Source organism: Harmonia axyridis, chromosome 5 (assembly GCF_914767665.1).
Source record: "Harmonia axyridis chromosome 5, icHarAxyr1.1, whole genome shotgun sequence".
Lineage (NCBI taxonomy): Eukaryota > Metazoa > Arthropoda > Insecta > Coleoptera > Coccinellidae > Harmonia > Harmonia axyridis.
The window spans coordinates 15,119,952-15,140,782 of NC_059505.1; the positions used below are offsets into that span (position 1 = coordinate 15,119,952).

A 20,831-nucleotide genomic window follows, 5' to 3' on the forward strand; every position below is an offset into this window, starting at 1 on the left:
AAGTAATGCAACATCGAAGATTTCTTAAGAGAATTGGCAAACTTGATTCTGTTAGAAACGTAACCATTTGGATAAAAACAGCCATATCTTTTTTCTTTGGATAACAAACGACTTGTGTGATACATCTTTGAAATCACTATAAAATAGACATTTTATTGGTGTAATGTGCAGCTGTAGCTCGTTACATTTTTTTTCCACTACGATGGGCGGAATTTCATGAACAAAATAATCCACTACCAAAATTTCAAATAAAAATATTTCTCATAGCCCCCCTTTAAGATTTTCGGAGGATGTTTTTGATGTAAACGTTAGAATCATTCTTCAACAATATTTTACAGAAAAAAATTAACCAGAAAGATGTAAAATTGTACCAATCGTAAGGGCAAAACTATTGAAAGGGACAAAAATTCATTATTTTCAAAAAAAAAAAATATCTCGAAAAGGGTAAGACTTTTATAATGGAAATTTTATCATAGCAGGTGGGTTATCCTTTGATCTGCATTCTCCCTCTGTTTAACGTGGTCTTTACGGGACACCCTGCAGATGAAAACATACGAACGAACCGTTATCTGAAACGCAACCAAACTCACAAAAAAAATTGGTATTATTATTTGCACTCCTTGTGTATTATGCAATATATTGCTCACTAAAATGAGTAGAATCTAGTGAATTGAAGAGAGGTTTCACTTGCAACCACTCATTCAAATAATTTTGCAGTGGCTGGTCTGAAATATACAGGGTGAGTCTTTGACTTGTGCATATCATTCAACCGAAGATGCCTGAGGTCAAAAGGGAAACTTTCTCCTTTACTATTTTTTCCGATTGGTTAGTATTGCAGGCCTTCTGGAGTTGACCGGACTTAGATAGAATTTTATGTTGGGAAAAGATTCATCACATTAATAAAAAAATATATTCCGAAAATCATTTTTTTTTATTCCATTCCATTTGCGAGATATAACTAGAAATTATATTTTTTCCATGAATTTTCAAGAGCCTGTAACTTTTCAACCGAGCTGAATCAGAAAAACTGGAAAAAAAAGTGTTTCCTCTGACCTCAGAAATCTTCGGTTGAAATATATATACAAGTCAAAGACTCACCCTGTATATTACTGGAATAATGTGGTTCAAAAATAATTACAGTAGTAGCACTAAGGAAACCAGTGAATTCTCATAATTATTGAAAGTTAGCTTAGGGACCGAATTTTGTCATTTCTTAGTCAATAAATCATGTTATATTCTATAAATCAAATAAAATTAGTATGAGTATGTTCATGGATGTTCAACTGAAGGCAGTATTCTCAAGTGAAAATTCGACGTACATAAAAAGCGTATATCGAACCAATTCAGAATTCAAATTTGCATATTTATCTTTTTTTTTTCAACAGTCATAAAGAACATCATCACATTTAGAGAAATTCGAAACATAATTTTATTTTGAAGACTGAGTTATCTATTGCTCCCAATTTTAATGGAGCACCAGTAGAGAATTGTAATGGTTTTTTTGCAATGGATAGATGACGTTTGTTCGATTATTGCTACTCCAATATTTAGGTTTTTTCAATCCTATTTATTCTATCTCATCTTGTACTTACCTCCAGGGCCAAGATTCGGAACTTTCGGTTGGGCCGACATGGCTGCTCCAGATGAACGTCTAGACCTGAAAATAAAAAACACTAAGCAAAATATCCATTGCATAAACTCTTTTTCAATAACTTGAAATATAATATACGATATACAACATGTTCCTGAATTGGAGGTACAAACGAAACGAGAGATTCCTCCGGCAATCTTAATAGAAAAAAGACGTATAAACATGGGCGCGATAACGTTTTGTTTTCGATATACAGGGTCCTTCATTTTTGTGATGATTATAAGAGTTTATCGAATCTTAATGAATTATTGCTACATATCGAGAAAATAAGCACAGCCCACTTATTGGATTCTTCTGATAATTTGGAATTATTTTGGAACTGGAATTATAGCATTTATTTCAGTGGACATTCAAATATCAACCAATAGAGATGTTGCGTCATATAATGAAATCGAATGAATTTAGGCTTTCCACATTAAAGGCCGTTTTTTAAATAGCAATTTCATTATCTTATTTCTCGAATACAATTCAATAAAATTGATTTAAATTGTGTTAATTCTTATCGACTAGCACGTGACTACGAACGCCAATCAGGATAATTTGACGTCATAGCACTGAAACGTTTAGAACATAGACAAACTAATCTCATCTAGAACTAGTTTATCTATGGTTTGGAACGTCAGATGATATAATCAAACCGACTTGATTGTCAATATAAGCTGATATCAGTACAGTTTGACAGACCGTTAGCACGTGGTGACCAACTAGTTAGTTCTATTGTCTATTGGAGTGACTAATATGCAGTGACGTCACCATAATACCGTGATAGAATGGAGCGTTTCAGCGAGAATTTTGAAAACCTCTTTTATTTACGTATTTTTTATTGGTACCTACTTTCTATATTTTTCTATGAAAATATTTTTTTTCGTGTTTATATGTATAGGGCTTATCTACAAATAAAATGCAATTTCAAAATATAGGCAACATCCCTATTAAGTAGATTTTGTATTGTTTGAGATCGAGCATTGAAGGATATTCAATGTGTCATAACTTAGATTTTGCTGGTTATTTAGCCATTAAAATAAGGAGATACCTTTAGGTAAGTAAATGGCAAGAAAAAACTACACATTTTCCAATTGTATTTCAGAAAATCAAAGTTCAGTTCCAGAAAAGAATAGGAAAGAAAAATTCAAAAAAGAAAAATGGAATTTCAGAATAGTTAACTTAATTTCAGAAAGTTACATTAGGAAGTTTAAATTCAGAAAAACAAAGTTGTTAGAATATTGAATTGAATTTAAGAAACTGCAAATTATATTTCAGAAAAGGAACATTGTATTTAAGAAGTTATCAATTCAATTTCAGATACTGTAATACCTATGTAATTCAAAATAGTACCGAATAGAGGTACCAGTATAATATGCAACTAGTACGCCCATAGATCTACCTTGTAGGTAGATCAATATATCCTGTAGATCTACCTAATAGGTAGATCAATGTTGTCCATAGATCTACCTTGTAGGTAGATCAATGTTACCCACAGATCTACCTTGTAGGTAGATCAATGTTGTCCATAGATCTACCTTGTAGGTAGATCATCATAGCCCATAGATCTACCTTTTAGGTTGATCAATATAGCCCATAGATCCATATTTTAATTCATTCATAAATACTTCCATATCTCCTGTAAAATCGATATCGCACTGTATGAAAAATATTCATCGCACGTATATCTTCGCAAATTATGCAAGAGAAAACAAATCTAAAGCTCTTATTCCAATTTCCAGATTTCATAAGGTCTCGATTTTCCAGAAATGTATAATTGGCGCTTGAAAATTGTACACCCTGCATATAATCGTCAATCCCCACCTGTATACCTTCAAGAATTATGCAATTGAATGATAACCTATAGAGCTAACATGACAACTATAAGAAAAGTTTTCAGTTCTCCAGAGACATTTCGGAAATTGTACACTCTGTATAAACGTTATTCATCGCACGTATATCTTCGCAAATTATGTGAGAGTAATCTAACTTGAAATTTCAATTTTCAGATTTCATAAGTTTTCAATTTTACAGAAAAGCATAATTGGCGCTCGAAAATTGTACACCCTGTATAATATGGTCAATTTATCGAAAAACCTCCAATAGGCAACTTGAAAAAAAACAATGTATAATCGTTATTCTTATATGTACTTTGAAAATCGGAAAAACATAATTATATGTGTATACTACGAAATCATTCACACAATAGACTAAACAAAAAATTGATCCATTTCAATAATCCGAAGCATTCACCGCCAAATAATATAAAAATTATCACCTGCTGCAAGATTTGAACTCGCATCCCAAAAGAGACCTCAGATTGTACGACCGCATCCCTAACGACCCGGCCACAATGCCTTTGCATAATTATGTGCATTTGTGCTCCTTATAGGAATAATGTCAAAATAACTGGTGACAGAGATTCTATAAATTGATGAATTTTCATGAATTTCGTTTGAAAAATCGTTAAATATAAGGGAAATCGAATTAAAATATCTCTACCTACCAGTTTTTTTCGCCTCAAATGCTGATATCTTTCCAAAATGATATATTTACCTTAACAATTCACATGAAACGGAATGCTTCAAGATTTGACCAATTTCCATGAAAATATCAACAAAACGCAAAAATACCATCATAAAAGGGCGGTACATACAGGTGTAGTCTATTATTTCCTCAAATTTCTCGTTAAAAACTTTTCAAATAACCAAATGACTCCTGTAGAGGCTTCTGGCAAACCAAGCTTTCCACTGACACAAAACGATTCCGCTTGAAAATATCATAAAATATACATGGAAAAAGGGATATAAATCGCATCTGATTCATCTTTTCTTGTATATTTCCTCTCGATTCGTCCAAATTTCAACATTTCCATTAAAATATCATCTGACGTTTCCCATTTTCATTCTGTATTTCGACGATTTCATGAATGAGCACAGATATGGTTAAAACGTCAGAATATTTTGAATAGATTATTAGATTGATCCTTGATTTTATTATACAGTTATTCATATTTCAAATAGTTCTATTCATCAAGAGCCCTCTAATGGACACAGTAAAAATAATATAAAACCTAAATATTCTAGAAACGTCAATTGCCGCGGACGTTGCTAGGCCCGTTGCTACCCAAGGACATCGTAGTATTTTCCTATTGGTCGTTCACGTCGACGTGAATCTGGAAATTCGTCGGGAAATTTCCCAAACTTTATCCGTTCATTCCCAGGTAATCCCGAAAAATCGGGAAACGGGAATATCCGCGGGAGTTAATTCGACATTTTCTCTTTCTTCCCGTACTTTTAGTTTTTCCCGTATCTCTCCCAGAGCCGAGAAAACTCGACCGCAAAATCGGTCCAAAATCGTTCGATTTTCGGTGGGAGGAGCGCTTACGAGTTTAATATAGTATACTTAGACATCACTACCGAGGCATTGTGGTATTGAAGGAAACGAAATAGCCGAAGAACTTGCGAAAAGGGGTTAACACCTGTTGGTCCTGAGCCTTTTTGTGGGGTTGGAAAAGACCAATATAAGGCAGCAGTTCAACAATAGGAGTGGTAAAATAGAATATCCCTCTATGAGAAAGTCACTCCTGGATACTCACGAAGTAACAGGCAAGGCTTCTAAGGATGTCGTCGGCTTCGTTAACAGTATCGACAGTCTCCTTGGGTTTGTATCAATAGCTAATATGATATTAAGAACAAAAAATCAAGTTGGTCGTAGTTCCTGGAAGGCTAACAGAACTGCAACGACCCCGATTCAGTAATAATAATAATAATAATAGATATTCATTTTAATTAATTCTGAAATACATGTAACCAATTCTGAACTACAATTCCATATTTCTGAATTAGAAACTATTAAATATAATTTAAATTTCCCGAAATCAATTTTTTCTTCTCTGAATTACATATTGCTATTCAGAAATACAAATTACCTTCTCTAAATATAAAGTTATTCTTCTTAATTTCAAGTTTCCTATTCTAAATAACAACTTCCTATTCTGAATATCAATTTCCATTTTCTGAATCCCAATTTGCTGTTCTGAATTACATTTTACGCTTTCTGAATTGCAATTGGAAAAGGTGTAGACATACAAGATGACGAAAAATGAAAACTGGAAATGTTTACTTACTTATTAGGGGGCACATTGGTGAGACATTGAAAATTGTTGCGTACGCTACGTAAACTGGCAAGAATTTGTGCGAAAGGCGTGACAATGAGATCCTCTCCATGGCTGAAACAAAGAAATTTAATGTTAGATGATACAGTCAAAAATGGAATTCATTAACATTCAACTACAACCTACCCAGAAGTTTGTTCTAATAAATTCATGGTTGATACGATACATATAAATATAACATTCAACAATAAAAAACGTTGAAATAGCTAAAAGTGAAGATAAAATATATAAAATTGATTTAAAACTGTATTTCAATAAAATCGACAATTTCGGTTTCATTTTGACACAAAGAACACAGAATACTGAAAATTTATTGAAAATCCAGAAAGTTTCAATATCAGAAAATTTCTTTAGAGTAATGAACACAGATTATTTCTCTCTGTGTATTGGGTGCGTTCAGTAGAAAGATCGGTAGCGTAAGTAGCTCCGCTACTGATAAGTATTTGTTTGGTAACGTTAGTATTCTCTGCTGGACGGGTTGCTCCTTTTCTTGACAGCAATAGGTTCTGTGGGTCCTTGAAGGTTACGTTATGATGAGAGACAATTTTCTGTTATAATATCGATTTTTATTTCCAAGTTTGCTTACGGTATTATGAACTTTTATTCTTCAATATATGGCAAATTTATTCAGAGTAACATTTCAGAATGCTGATAAACGTATATGATTCAGTTTCCATTATTGCTATATTTGAAAATTAAATTTCGTCCCACAATCACTGTCACAACTATCACTAATGTCAGTTACTCAAAATGTTCCCAAAATGAAGAATAACATAAATTCGCTACCTAAGATGGCGACAGCTCCGTAGCACACGCTCCGTAGCGGAAACTGATAGAATGAGTTCAGCTGAAAATTCATCGAATATTGACAACTGTTCCACAACTGTTGAGTTTGCTGAACGCACCCATTTTCACGTGTCCCCAACATGCTTAGACGACGCTGTCGGAATGTGATATATTTTCAAATACACATTTTCACTGTGTTATTATAGTCCAGTGGACAAATACAAAAAAGGTGGGGCTGCTGGAAAAAATTCTGAACTTGATAAAACTTCTACAGTTCGGGGGTGTTGTGGGATGACTCTGTCGAGTTATCTAACACGAGGACCATGTGCTAACTTGAGGAGGGCCGATGACCCCATATACAATAATTATTTTCAATTAATTCTTGGTCATTATTTATTAATTTAACCCAGTTGATCTGATTATTGAGGTTCAAGATAATTATGGGTTGATAGGAATTTACTGTAAGATGATACCATGCCACGACAACATTGAAATATCTACAACTTTGAAAATTAATGTTTTGGTCGAAAACTAATTGAGTTGGAAGTTATAAGCAAAAAACCGAAAAAAGTCCGAAAATGTTGAGGCTCTTCAGCCCCTCTTCAAGTTAACACAGAGTCCTTATGTTGGATAACTTGTCAGAATCATCCCACAGCACCCCCAACCCCAAACAACCTGTAGAAGTTTCATCAAGTTCGGAATTTTTTCCAGCAGACACCATTTTTTTTGCCTTGTCACTGGACTATTATTTTGATCGACTGTATCTCGATTGATATTGGGTTTACGAAAAAGTCTGTGAATACAAAATTGTAGGGAATTGAATGGTCTACAACTTTGAAAATGGACGTTATGGTCGAAAACTACTTAGTTTAGAAGTTATGAGCAAAAAACTGAAAAAAGTCCGAAAATGTTGAGGTTCTTCGGGCCTCCTCAAGTTAGCACAGGTTCCTCGTGTTGGATAACTTGACAGAGTCATGCCACAGCACCCCCGACAACCTTTAGTAGTTTTATGAGGCTCGGAATTTTTTCCAAGTAATATGTATTTATTTACTATTATGAATGTATATTATATTGGCTGAAATAGATTCATTCAAAAGTTGTGGAACAGTTGCCAATATTCTATGAATATTCTGCTGAACGCATATGCTTCAACAGAATAACTTCTGAGTACATGATCCTTGGTTTTTCGGGAAAATACTCTATTTCGCGGAAGATGAGTTTGGCGCACTCAGCGTGAAAAACTAATTGCAGATGAGAACTGGAAATTAATTAATTACAACAACCACAATTACGCAGCATCTCTAAAATATCTCAACCAGAAATTTGTTAGCAGCACAGGAAATTTTTCACTTCCTTGGATCAGTTAGGTAGATTTGAGGCAGTAACTAGGACTGGAGTGAAACTCAGGAACCAAGAATACGTTCAAATATAAGAAGATTTAAAAATACGTACTTATGTACAGGGTGGGCAAATTTCGATGTTTTAGCACTACAACTTTTAAACCAGATGAGATAGACAAAATCTGATACCCCATTCTCGGTCTCTTTTTCTGAGAAACTAACAAAAGTAGTATTCATATTTGGCCACCTTCTGTTGTTTTCGAGTTATAAGCGAAAATTGGAAAAATGGCGATATCGAAAAACATTTATATCTCCGCTAATACTGATGATAGAGCTCTGAAATTAAAACATTATACAGGCACTTTTTTACGTAGAATCTAGTGGCGTGCACGTATTTTCCAAAGGGTTTTTAATTACGAAGCTATGACCCAAAGTTATGTTTTTTCAAATGGGAACACTAGATTTTTGTGCCATTTTCTGAAAGCTTAATTTTTCCTGATTTCAAAAATATGTTTCGTATTAAAATTGTAAATAACAGTAAATGGTTAAAAACCTTTTTTTACTTAAGAGTCTCAATATTTCTATGGTTCCAAATGTTGATGAGCCTTTCTATAACAAGAGCAGTGTCCTACCGTCAATCTGATTATTTCTATGCTTTTCACTTATTTCTACAAAATTTGAATCTATATTTATTTTAAACAAATAGTTTCGAGAAGATAAACGAACTTGGAAAAAGTTTCCTAGGTAGCTTGAACACAGTTTCAAATATTCATCTATTGAAATATCGAGAAGAGGTGTCGAATATGCATTGTGCAATTTTTGTCATTCGTAATTAAAATATTGAGTTCAATCATATATGCATTGTTTCATATGCTGTTTAAAATGGATTGGTACTTGTGCGTATTGATTCTGGAGACCTATGTAAATAATCTCCTGATACATGCATCTCAATACAACTCTTTCGATTGAAGAATTCGATCTTGTGGTTTCTCCGTTATTTCCAAATCAATTTTTAGATAAAAAATTTATAAAACATATCTAGATTCGAATTTTGTAGAAATAAGTGAAAAGCATAGAAATAATCAGATTGACGGAAGGACACTGCTCTTGTTGTAGAGAGCTCAATTTTTCTGTGTTCGTCAACAGTTGAAATCATAGAAATATTGAGACTCTTAGGTGAAAAAAGGTTTTTGGCCATTTTCTATTATTTATATTGAACCGAATCATACGATATTATATATTTTTGAAATCAGAAAAAATCAAGCTTTCAGAAAATGACAAAAAATCTAGTATTCCTATTTGAAAAAACATAACTTTGGGTCATAGCTTCATAATTAAAAACTCTTTTGAAAATACGAGCACGCCACTGGATTCTACGAAAAAAAGTGCCTGTATAATGTTTTAATTTCAGAGCTCTATCATCAGTATTAGCGGAGATATAAATGTTTTTCGATATCGCCATTTTTCCAATTTTCGCTTATAACTCGAAAACAAAAGAAGGTGGCCAAAAATGAATACTACCCTTGTTAGTTTCTCAGAAAAAGAGACCGAGAAGTGGGTATCAGATTTTGTCTATCTCCTCTGGTTCAAAAGTTGTAGTGCTAAAACATCGAAATTTGCCCACCCTGTACTGTACATTCTAATAGAGGCTTATTGAACCACAAGTCCGGTAGACAGATGGCAACACGTGTCAAACACGGATGACTATCCGAAGAGTTATATAATTTTTGTAAACGATGTATTTCAATGGAAGAGGGCACATTGAAGCGTATGCCGTGTTCGGTACTGGGAGTCGGCGCGAGACTTATGGAAGGAGCACAGATAACCTGCACGTGGCTAGATGATACAAACACGGGAATTGATTTATTTACACTAGGTTTCAATTGAAGCACATGAATTAATATATAGTGCAATTTAAAAAATTCTTCATGCAAATTGAATTGAACAGGGTGTCCCTTTTCGAAAAAATCCTTTGAATTAACTCCTTGGGAAAAGCTAGAATAAAAAATATTGCAATTGAAAGTTTCTTAGACTTTGGGGAGACATCAACTGCAGATATTCAGGGTGGCCCTGGGGTTTGATTTCAAGCTGATGAGGAGAGATAGAATAAAATAGGAAAATGACGTTGAGTATTTACTCAAATTGCAGTCTGCAATGTTTAACTTCATCTATGAAGATGAGTAAATACTCAACTTTATCTCCGTTTATGCTCCGTCCAATGTTAGATTTGAGTTAATTTCTAGTTTCCTATGTTGTAGGAGAATAAGGTGGATCTCTTCAACATTTATTTGAATTTCCATTTAATGAAGCATTCATCTATATCTTCTAGTTCTCCTTGCATTCCTCTTGCAATCAAGTAGAATTAATAATGAAAAGGATATGAATCACACAGCACAGTGGGAAAAACCAACTTTGCAATAAGCTAAGTGGAAAGAACCAAATGAATCAAAATACAAAATTGGAAATGATCAAGTCTGTTGCAAGACTTCAACATGTGAATTAGCACCATGGGGCTATGCAGACAAAATCCATATCAAGAAATACAAGAAAATAAACTGTTAAGATCTGTAATGAATGTGGAGCTATTCCGAGACTTGAGTCGAAAATTGTCACAAATTCCCTGAAGAGAAATACTGAGAAGATTTTTGGATAAGCAGGTCAATATCCAGTGACACTCTAAAAAGGCTTGTTGACTACAACTCTGTGAACGATATGATCACGAAAGACGCAGAGATCAACTACAAAAAACCAAACATCAAGAATAAGAAATGATAGATGAAAGACATAGATATACACAAAAACCACATGAAAAATATATACGGTTACAAACAAAATGAGTCTAAAGGTGAATAGGCAAATGAAGTCATTATCATCAAACACTTACTTCACTTCATAAAAGTTGAAAGTTTTTCTGTGCATGTTCCCATCACAGGTTAAGACGACCAGCAGTCGCTGGTCGGCTTTTCTTAGGGGAGGTTTGGGTTAAAGTTTATTTGGCAGGTAACAAGTAGTAGAGGTGAATGAAAATTACCTTAAATTTGTTGAGGTATAAAGCTCCATTTTTTATAATTTCTTCGGGATAACTTGAGAAATCTCGTCATCCATTGCCGGCCTCTTTTGACAGCTGTTACACCCTACCAAACAACTCTGAACTTTTATAATTATAATTATACTTTCGTTGAAATGTAAGAGTAAATGTTATATGTTAATTGCGGACCTATTTAAATTTTCAACGCAATAGCCGGACAGTTTTAATGCTTTTCCACCCTCTAGACACATTGAAAGTCCTCTGTAGGTGCGAACGCGAGAGCTCAGTCGACTGCGATACTTTCAAATTGAAAAAAATGTTTACGTTCATATCATGTGATAAAAAGTGAAAAATGTTATTTTAATATTATAGAATACAAAAACTTTATTATTACATGTGAAAAAAATATTAAATCGTGTTCAATTTATTAAAGTTTATGGGTGTCTGGCAGAGGGTAGCAAGTGTCCAACAATAGATGATGAGTTTTTTAAATTATCCCCAAGAAAATATAAAATATTGAGCTTTTTTTTATACACCTTTACCACTTGTTACTTCAAGCTTTTATAAAATGAGCATGAGCATTCTCCTTGGTTCATAAAAAAAAATATTTTGGCAAACTGGTTTGCAATATGCGCATCCACTTTGCGAGTTTTCTCCTGCTCAAATGCAGTACCAGGCAATGGGCTGCGCTTCAATATGCGCCTGGGATCAACTGTTAAATCCATCTGCTATTACAAGAATCCACAAGAACTGTATTTCATTCACAAATAATAATTGAAATATAAGATATTTTAATTGAAATTCTCATCCCAAGCTGAACGGAGAAAGGTATTTTTAATATCTCCACCCTTCTCGGGTTACATTTTCACGAAAAATAAAATAAATGTAGCACTCAGAAAAATGTTATTAACGAGGAAACCAGGACCTGTATTTACTTCCCGAAATGTGGAATCTGAATCAACTCTCGACTCATACCCAAGTGAGAAACTATAAATAATGTTGTTGAGATGATCCAATATAATATAATACTCGGTCCAGTATTAGGTGTTCGACTCAATTCATAGTCTTGCAATGTTGAAAGAAAAACAGATCGTTAAAGATATCAACTTAATAAGTGAATAAAAAATATCATCGATCCTGTGAAAGGTTTTTCTCTTCGGTCATCAAAGACATTTGATCGTATTTGAATAATCAACTGTGATGATATTGCATCAAGATATTTCATTATTGAATATGTACAATCACAATTCATATCTCACTTATGAAGCCGTTTTGACCTCAGCTTTTCAGAGTACCTACTTTTTAGAGTAATTGCTTTTGAAGCACTGAAGGTGCTTCAAACGTAATTAATTATATTCATTGATTAGATTAGATGAGTAGATGTAGATGTAGATGACCATTGCCATATAATAATCTAAATAGAAATTCACTTATGTCGAAAGTATACAGGGCCCAGTCTAGCGTTTCTGACGCCCCGCCCGACAAAAATGAATATGTATTCAGAGATTCTTTTGAAAAAGTTAGAAAGTTTTTAGGTAAGGAAAAATGTATATTAAGTGTGATAATTGTAATGAATTCAAATTTAATTAAAAATTTATCAATATACGACCAGAGAAATTAATAAAAATTTTTGGACATAAAAGATTAAAATTTCATTTTTTGAATATATTTAGTTTTTTCCATGAATTATTCTTAAACCTGTATTAGGTCATGAAATTCTATCCTTGATTTCAGTATTAAGTTAACTTAACCGATATTCGACTAAGGGATCAGAGGCAATAAAGTAAAAAAAAAGATTGCTAGCTATGAGGAGAAACAACTTTTTAACTGAGCGACGTTTCGTCTGTATATTCAGACTTCTTCACTGCTAGAATACAATAATAGACCATTACAGAATCTTTAGAAAACTTTAGGTGGGGACTCACCCTTAGTTAATTGTTGTCGGCTAACGATGTGATACATAAAACATTAAACACAAAGTATATAAATAAAATTTTTGTCAAGTATTTACAGTTAAAATAATAAATTAGAACTGAATCACATTTAGAAATATAAAATGGAAAATTTACATGTCAAATGGCAAATTCAACTTATGAGCAGATGTATGAGGACACAATACCATTATTATTATATTATTTTCAACTGTGATGTCTGTTCTAATTTATAATTTTTACTGTGAATACTCGACAGAAATTATATTTATACACTGTGTGTTCAATGTTTTGTGAATCACATCGTTAGCCGACAACGATTAACTAAGGGTGAGTCACCACCTGAAGTTTTTCAAAGATTCTGTAATGGTCTATTATTGTATTCTAACTGTGGAGAACTCTGAATATACAGACGAAACGTCGCTCAGTTAAAAATTTGTGTGTCACTGGCTGTCCTACTTCCCATTATACTTGTTTATAATATACATTTCGAAGGACGTGAAATTGTTGATATATTATGAAGAGAAGCAAGGAGGATTTCTTATGATGGGCACGTCCCGTAATATTTTCAAAATGTTCCGTTAATATCGCTCTTATGCCCACTACGGAAAACAACAAAATTGCAAGACTTTCGGAATTTCAGAAATGTACCGGGTTTTTCACCATAATTTGACCCCCCCCCCTTTAACTTTGTTACTAAAAGAGGTACAAAAAAATGTTTTCTACAAAATTTCACGAAATCGACTAGAGTTTTTTAAAAGGATTTCACAAAACGAAATATATACAGAGTGGGCAACATATTGATTGCAACAATTGTACATTTGCTCCCTTAGCCACATATTATAGAATAATATGAATCTAAATAATTGAATTGATTGGAAATACAAAGATATATCTTCGTGAAAATTCTTTATGGAATGAAGGTCTTAAAAAAAAATTAAAATACTTATTGATATTTTTCCATTTGAAACATATCGTACCTGTTGAAAAAAAGAGAATGTTACTTTCTCCATTACCTTTAAGATTTGTAATTAAATTGAAATTTCAAAATCATGATAATGATTTAAAATACAATTTCATATTCTCCTTTTTCTTATCAGATGTATTGATTTCTTATTGAATGAATCTAATATAAATATAATACATATTTATTTATTTTTCACTATAAATTGGAATTGGATGATATGGAAGCAACTTCATATATTCTCTCCTTGTAGCTTTCTTATTTTTATTGTTCTTCACATAAAGTGAAAATATGTCAAATTTTTTTTCCGCTTCTGTGTAGTGTATATTCGATGACAAACGTCTGTCACATATCGTTGCCAACGAGATAACTCCAAAAAGGCCATTTTGAATTATCGCAGCCTTCCACTTGAAAACTGATTACTTAGCTTGCCAGGTGGTTCTTAAAATTTGAAACTCTGTGGTACTCAGAATAAGCGAGATAGGCCAAACATATGTTATACAGGGTGTTCCTAAATTGAACGTACAAACGAAAAGGGGAGATTCCTTAAGTGAGTTTAAGAAAAAAAAGTCCCATAAACATGGGGTCGCAAACGTTTCGTTTTCGAGATACAGAGTGTTTCTTGTTGTAATACATTTTTTGTGTTGATTATACGAGTTTATCGAATCTTTATGAATCATCGCTACAGATCAGGAAAATTTCCATAAAAACTGACACTGAATTCATTCACCACAGCTTACAAAGTGGCCTTCCCATCATAATTTGGATTTTCACGAGGATTTCGAGAGAATCGTTCAAAATTTTTTTTCTCGAAATCGTTGGTAGATACGACAAAACTGCAAGAGACCGAAAAATTTAGTATAAGAACAAAGCTTCTTTTTACATTTTTTCAAATTAACAGTTGCTCACCAAAAAAAAATTCTGCAGAAGAACAGGTGGCAGTGTTCCAGAAAAAATATCACCCTGTAGATCTTCTATCGAAATTGCCATGTCACGTGGTGAGAACTCTCAAATGTAATATCTATGCCAAATTTCAGTTGAATATCTTGTGAAGTGTAGATACTATGAGAAAAAAACTTGAGAAAAATGCAAACTTCAACACTCTGTATCTCGAAAACGAAACGTTTGCGACCCCATGTCTATGGGACTTTTTTTCTTAAACTTACTTAAGGAATCTCCCCTTTTCGTTTGTACGTTCAATTTAGGAACACCCTGTATATTGGAAATAATGGGAAAAAGAGCTAGTCAAATATAGAAAAATATACAGGGTGTTCCATTTGAAAAAATGAAGTTGCAATCAATATGTTGCCCACTCTGTATATGTTCCGTTTTGTGAAATCATTTTGAAAAACACTAGTCGATTTCGTGAAACTTTTGTGAAAATCATTTTTTTGTGCCTCTTATAGTAACAAAGTTAAAGGGTGGGGGGGGGGGTCAAATTATGGTGAAAAACCCGGTACCTAGCATGTTTACACCTGACAAAGTACCTTATCAAATATCTGAAAAAGTATCTTTCGAAGTATCTTCATATACCTTTGCAAAAAAGTATCTTATCTCAAATTTTTCAATGAAATCTTCTTTCAAATAACCCAATTCCTGTTGAATCATAATACTTACTAATCTCGTTTGCTCCTCTCGTTCCAAAATTTGTCCCAGAAAGAAGTTCGACTTTTTATTCGGAGCACAGAAGTTGAAAGTGTCCTTGGCAAAGATGAATGTTCTGCAGGTTGCGGTGAAGCCATTAGCAGAGATGGACTAGAGCAATTTCCGATGGAAGCACGAGAGAGGGAGCCACGATGAGAGGATGGGATGGCGGGGAGAGGGGACGAGGGTGGGGAGGGACTCGAATCGCTGTCCAGTTTCGAAGCCAGGTTGCTAAACGTCACTAATGAACTGTCATAATCACTCCACGCACACTAGCTAAGGAATTTTTTTAGGTTATCATTGGGTTGTTTATTTTGTCCGGGACTAACCCTTGGCAGAACTGTCGAATAAAATGCACTGATTGATACTGATTGTTATATGAATCATTTGAAGAGATCACTATATCAGTTCTTTTTCTAGATTAAGGATGGATTCGTCTGGAAAAAGTATCGATTTTAAATCACAAATGAAATTCATGTATTAAATAAATTGTTTTTCCCAATGCTAAATGGGGGAAATTTTCTTTATTTTTTACGTGGACTTGTTTTCATTATATGCCAACTGAATATATTGTTTCAGTGAACCCTACATAGGTAAAGTGTGAAGTAGAATGACATAAACATCGTATTAGCTCAGTTATGAATTTCCAAATTACGTAATTCACATTTTGAAATAAAATAACCTATTTTTGGACAAATCTCTTTTTTCATAGCACATCAGATTTGTTTTCAAAAAAATAAGTGTTATAATTCTTGACAATTTCATGTTATACTTATCTCATTTCGGAGCATTACAGCGTCTAGTTTCATTTCACGACCTACAAAAACTTGAAGGTCAATGAGATAAATGTATTTTTTTGCATAGGGCCCAAAAATGGACGAAAAATTTTGGTTTCAATCGAATCGGATTTAAAATCTTCCGCCGAATCCGAATTTGCAATAAAAAAGATGGGTTTGCATTTGAAATTTCAAACTTGGGCCTCATATCTCGCATAAGGCCCTTTTGGGTGCAAAATCTGATGGGTCCATCGATTCCTCGGGCGAAATTACTGAAGACCTCAGTATCAGAATTCCGATTTCCCACCTGTGCACGAAATAAATTCACCGTTTCCAGACTTTTGAACCACCCGGTATAAATATGTTCCATTCATTTCGAGATTTAATGTATTTTGTGTCTGTTGTATAATTGTTATCAATTGACCTCTTATGTTTCATATAAATCATAAAAATTACTGAAAAAACTTTTAGAATTTCCCCAATATCTGAAATATTTATCAGAAATGCCCTGTACCTCGAGAACGAATCAAGATATCTATGGTATACTTTCTGCTATCTTGTTATTTTGAAAAAAGAAAGGGGTCCTTGATTATGTTTTTATTCAATTCTTATGGTTCGAGATGCTTTTACTGGGAATTGAATTCGGGACACTCTATATACACAAAATCTCAACCCTATTGCATCTGTAAGCACGGAAATATTAGATATTTTTTTCTCTAATTCTGTGGTTATTCAGTTCATTCTTCCACATCTTGTAGAACAAAATCGTGCGAGAATATATCAGAAACGCACAGTTTTCATGGTTATATTTCATTATTCTATGTTGGTACTCCGAACTTTCCGCCACGGCTTTATCTGTCAATTCATCAATTTGCCTTAAAGAAATCAGTTCTGCCAACCAACATTTTTCAATGCAAAAATCACTAAATTATATTTATGGAAATATTTCATCAATTTCAGTGAAAATGCAATGAATTAGAGAAAATAATGTATAATACTCGTACAGAAGGCTCATTCTACCACTCGTTCATTCCAAAACTCGCCACTTCGTGGCTTTTTGAACTCGTGGAAGAATATCAATGCCTTCTGCACTTGTATTATAAATAACTATTCCGAAATTCTTCTTGAATTTTCAATCATTGTAGATTGCATTTTTATTGATACCTTCATCCATCAAAAAATTCTCATATCTTTCTATCTGACTAATGGATAATTCTTATGAGATGACGGTCTATAATAATATTGAATGAAGTATTCGATAAGGTACCCCAGAAAACTCATGAATAAATCAGTTACTAAAATCTCTTGTCAGAATTTCTCGTCGATATTTCCATCAAACTCGGAACAAATCTAGCCTCATCGAATAGAATTTCTGGAAGATGAATTAATCGAATAGTGAAATACCTCAGGAAACTCCTCTTTCCAACCCAATTGCTGCTTCATCATGACGTTGAGATCAAATTAAAATGTCAGCTTCATTGACTCTATTCTACGGAATGAGGGCAGGGTTTAATAAAAGCAACACAGAAGGTGAACGGTTTCAGAGTCCTTTGTTTTAGAGCAGTCAATATTGAAGTTGTGTTATTGAGGGAAACATTCGCCATGAGGGAAACGAGATTAGAGTATTGAATCCAACAACTGGTCAGTTCACCATTAGGGGAAAATTTCGAATCAGTTCTGATATCAGGATAATCGATAATGACATGGATGGCACCAAACAGTGATGTTGATTTGAGTGTAACTAATTTCCGCTATTATTCATTTCGCGACGATTGTTTCATTCTTATAGGACTTCTTCAAATTCGTATTACTCGATACTGATTAGATTAGAACTGCTTTTGAGCGCTCGTTACCCGAAGGGTATTATTTGGTCAGGATAATACGAGGCGTGTATTTAAAGTAAGGTCTCCATTTATTTTTTTCACATTAAATAACATTTATTTACTAAGTTTTGTACATTGCTGTGAAGCTTGAAATCTAAGCTATTTTTCTACGTAATCGCCATTCACTTCGATGAGCTTCCTCATTCGTACGACAAACTTTTGTATCCCTCCTCGAGCCACGATCCCGCCGCCTCGCGCAAGAACGAAATGACCGCTTCATGAACTTCTTCATCGTTGGCAAATTTCATTCCTCCTAGATGTTTTTTAAGAGCATGAAACATGTGATGATTGAATCAAGAAATTCTTCTCTTTCCTCTTCTAAACTGGCGAGAAAGTCTTGGGCACATTGGACACGTTTGACTTTGTGCTCCGGGGTAAGCATTTTCGGGACCCACCTGGCTGACAATTTTCGGTATTGCAGGTTATTCACCAAAATTGAATGAATAGAGTCTGTACTGCACACTTGGAGTTTTTCGGCCAACTCATTGAGAGTCAACCTGCGATCTTTCAGCACAAGCGCCTCAACTTTCCGCACTGTTTCATCCGAGTGTGATGGCCTGCCACTGCGCTCCTCGTCGTGAACGTTTAGTCGGCCAACAGAAAATTCTCCACACCATTTTCGAGCGTTTTTCACGTCCATACATTTCTCACCATACAATTCTTTCAATTGACGATGAATTTCTATAGGTGGAGTTTTTTTTTTGGTACAAAAACTTAATGACTGAACGTAACTCGCACCTGGCGGGAGCGACAACCGGCATTTCAATTGCAAATTGGTGCTACGTCAAGACTGAGCGTCCTAATGAGCTCCACCAGGTGTCGATTGGTGGAGGGGGGCCTAACGTATACAACAGTGTTGCCGGATTTCATCTAGCGCTACTTGCGGCGATACAATGGCCTTGGAGACCTTACTTTAAATACACGCCTCGTAATTGTTCGCATCAAAACTTAATAACCTGTTGCCATCTGTAGGTCAGGCATTATATCTTGCCTTCAGTAACTTGAAATTCTCAATGAATAATAAACATGTTAATCAATCAATTCGTCTCGTTAACGTGAAGAGTAGTTGTTTACAGTTTTTTCTGCGTTAATTCGAATCTTCAAATTCGTTGAAATATGAAATAATTCATATTCATCTAAGAATTATTTAATCTTCATTTACACCAATAGGTGTTCATCGGTTTAAATGGGCCAAGTAAAGACATCATCTTCAGCATTCATTTTCATTTTATGAAAACGATTAGTGATGTAATTCGCAGATTTACAATAATAATGTTCAACCACAATGATTCATAATCAATAAGTTCTAACGTTTTAATGCACACACCAACCTACTAACAAAGTCAAATTAAATGAGTTACCTATCTATAATATTCGCGTTGAATAAACATAGTAAATCCTCCAAAACCATATGGTTGTACGGAGAATCACTCCATCTGCCACACAATAAGTACTTTGTCACAAATGCAAGGTGAACGTTTATGAACAGAATAAGACTACAGTTTAAAATCGAAATTAACAGTTTTGATTTATAATATCAGCTATCTGCACTCTATCAGTTGCTCTCATAGAATTTTTTATGGCATTTTTATATACACTCACCGTCAAAAAACTCGGCCACCTAAAATTTCGCAGAAGTTCGTTGTCCAAAAAATTCCGTAATTTCCGTAATCGATTTCAATTGATTCTACGCCAAATTGTAGATGAATTTTTGGTTTATTATACAAAGACCAGCCTTTTCGACATCTTTCAGTTTTTATTGTTTATCAGTTTCTCACGTATTGAAATGAAAGCCTGGAATTCCATAAAGAGGCCAAGCTCTACACTGAGAGAAATCCATATTTTTTTATTAATGAATTACTTATTTGGAGGTTATTTATTCACAACTATTACAGCAGATTTATGTTTGATATATTCATTAATAGTTAAATTATGCATTCAAGAAAGTTTATTGATAAAGAATAAAATATTTGTTTACAAGGTATTGTATGATATTAGAAGAATTTCGGTGATAAATAATAATTTATATCAACTTATGTTATTCCCACAAATAACATAAATTCAGTGTCAACCAATTTTCAACTGGTAGTTAACGAACATTTGCTATTTATGAATAAACTCTTACAAGAATTCAATAATTTATTCACTCAGAATATAGGATGTATTAATACTTAACAAACTAACATAATTCTTCTCAAACATAAAATTTGTGTTACTATGGGCTTATTGAACGCCGCTTAGCACATCTGTACTGAATATTACTGCTTAGTTATTAGTGATGTTGGCAGAACAGTGATTAGAGTGAACAGATTCAATCAAGATGGCAAGGGTTCAAACCCGGATACCCTCAATATGAACTCTAAAAAATTACCTAGTTTGGCAAAAGGTTCTTCTCAGAACAATCGGATAATAGAAACAACCAAAGTAATTATCTAAGAAATACGTTAACCATTACTGAATTGTAATATCATTTTTATTCAGCATGGATACATATTACATATAAATAAGGTTTATTAAATATTACTCAATGATATATTAATCTCAACTATATTTACCTCCTTCAAATGGATATTTCTTCATCATTATTAATATAAGTTATGCGTAAATAAATGAAGCGTAATAATAAATGATGATTATTGGTGGATTTCAAATGAATTATTTCTTCTTCT

The 20,831-nt window shown here is 33.6% G+C and overlaps 1 protein-coding gene across 14 annotated transcripts in view; it reads right to left on the reverse strand.

Annotated features, from left to right (window-relative positions):
- Nucleotides 1-20,831, reverse strand: part of LOC123680582 (cAMP-specific 3',5'-cyclic phosphodiesterase) — a 447,060-nt gene that overhangs the window by 115,868 nt on the left and 310,361 nt on the right. For all 14 annotated transcript variants that reach the window (XM_045618553.1, XM_045618556.1, XM_045618554.1 and 11 more), the window contains 2 exons: nt 5,763-5,864; nt 1,593-1,657 (listed from right to left, as the gene is read on the reverse strand). In XM_045618553.1, coding sequence (XP_045474509.1) covers nt 1,593-1,657; nt 5,763-5,864 — 167 coding nt within the window. The remainder of the gene's footprint in view (nt 1-1,592; nt 1,658-5,762; nt 5,865-20,831) is intronic.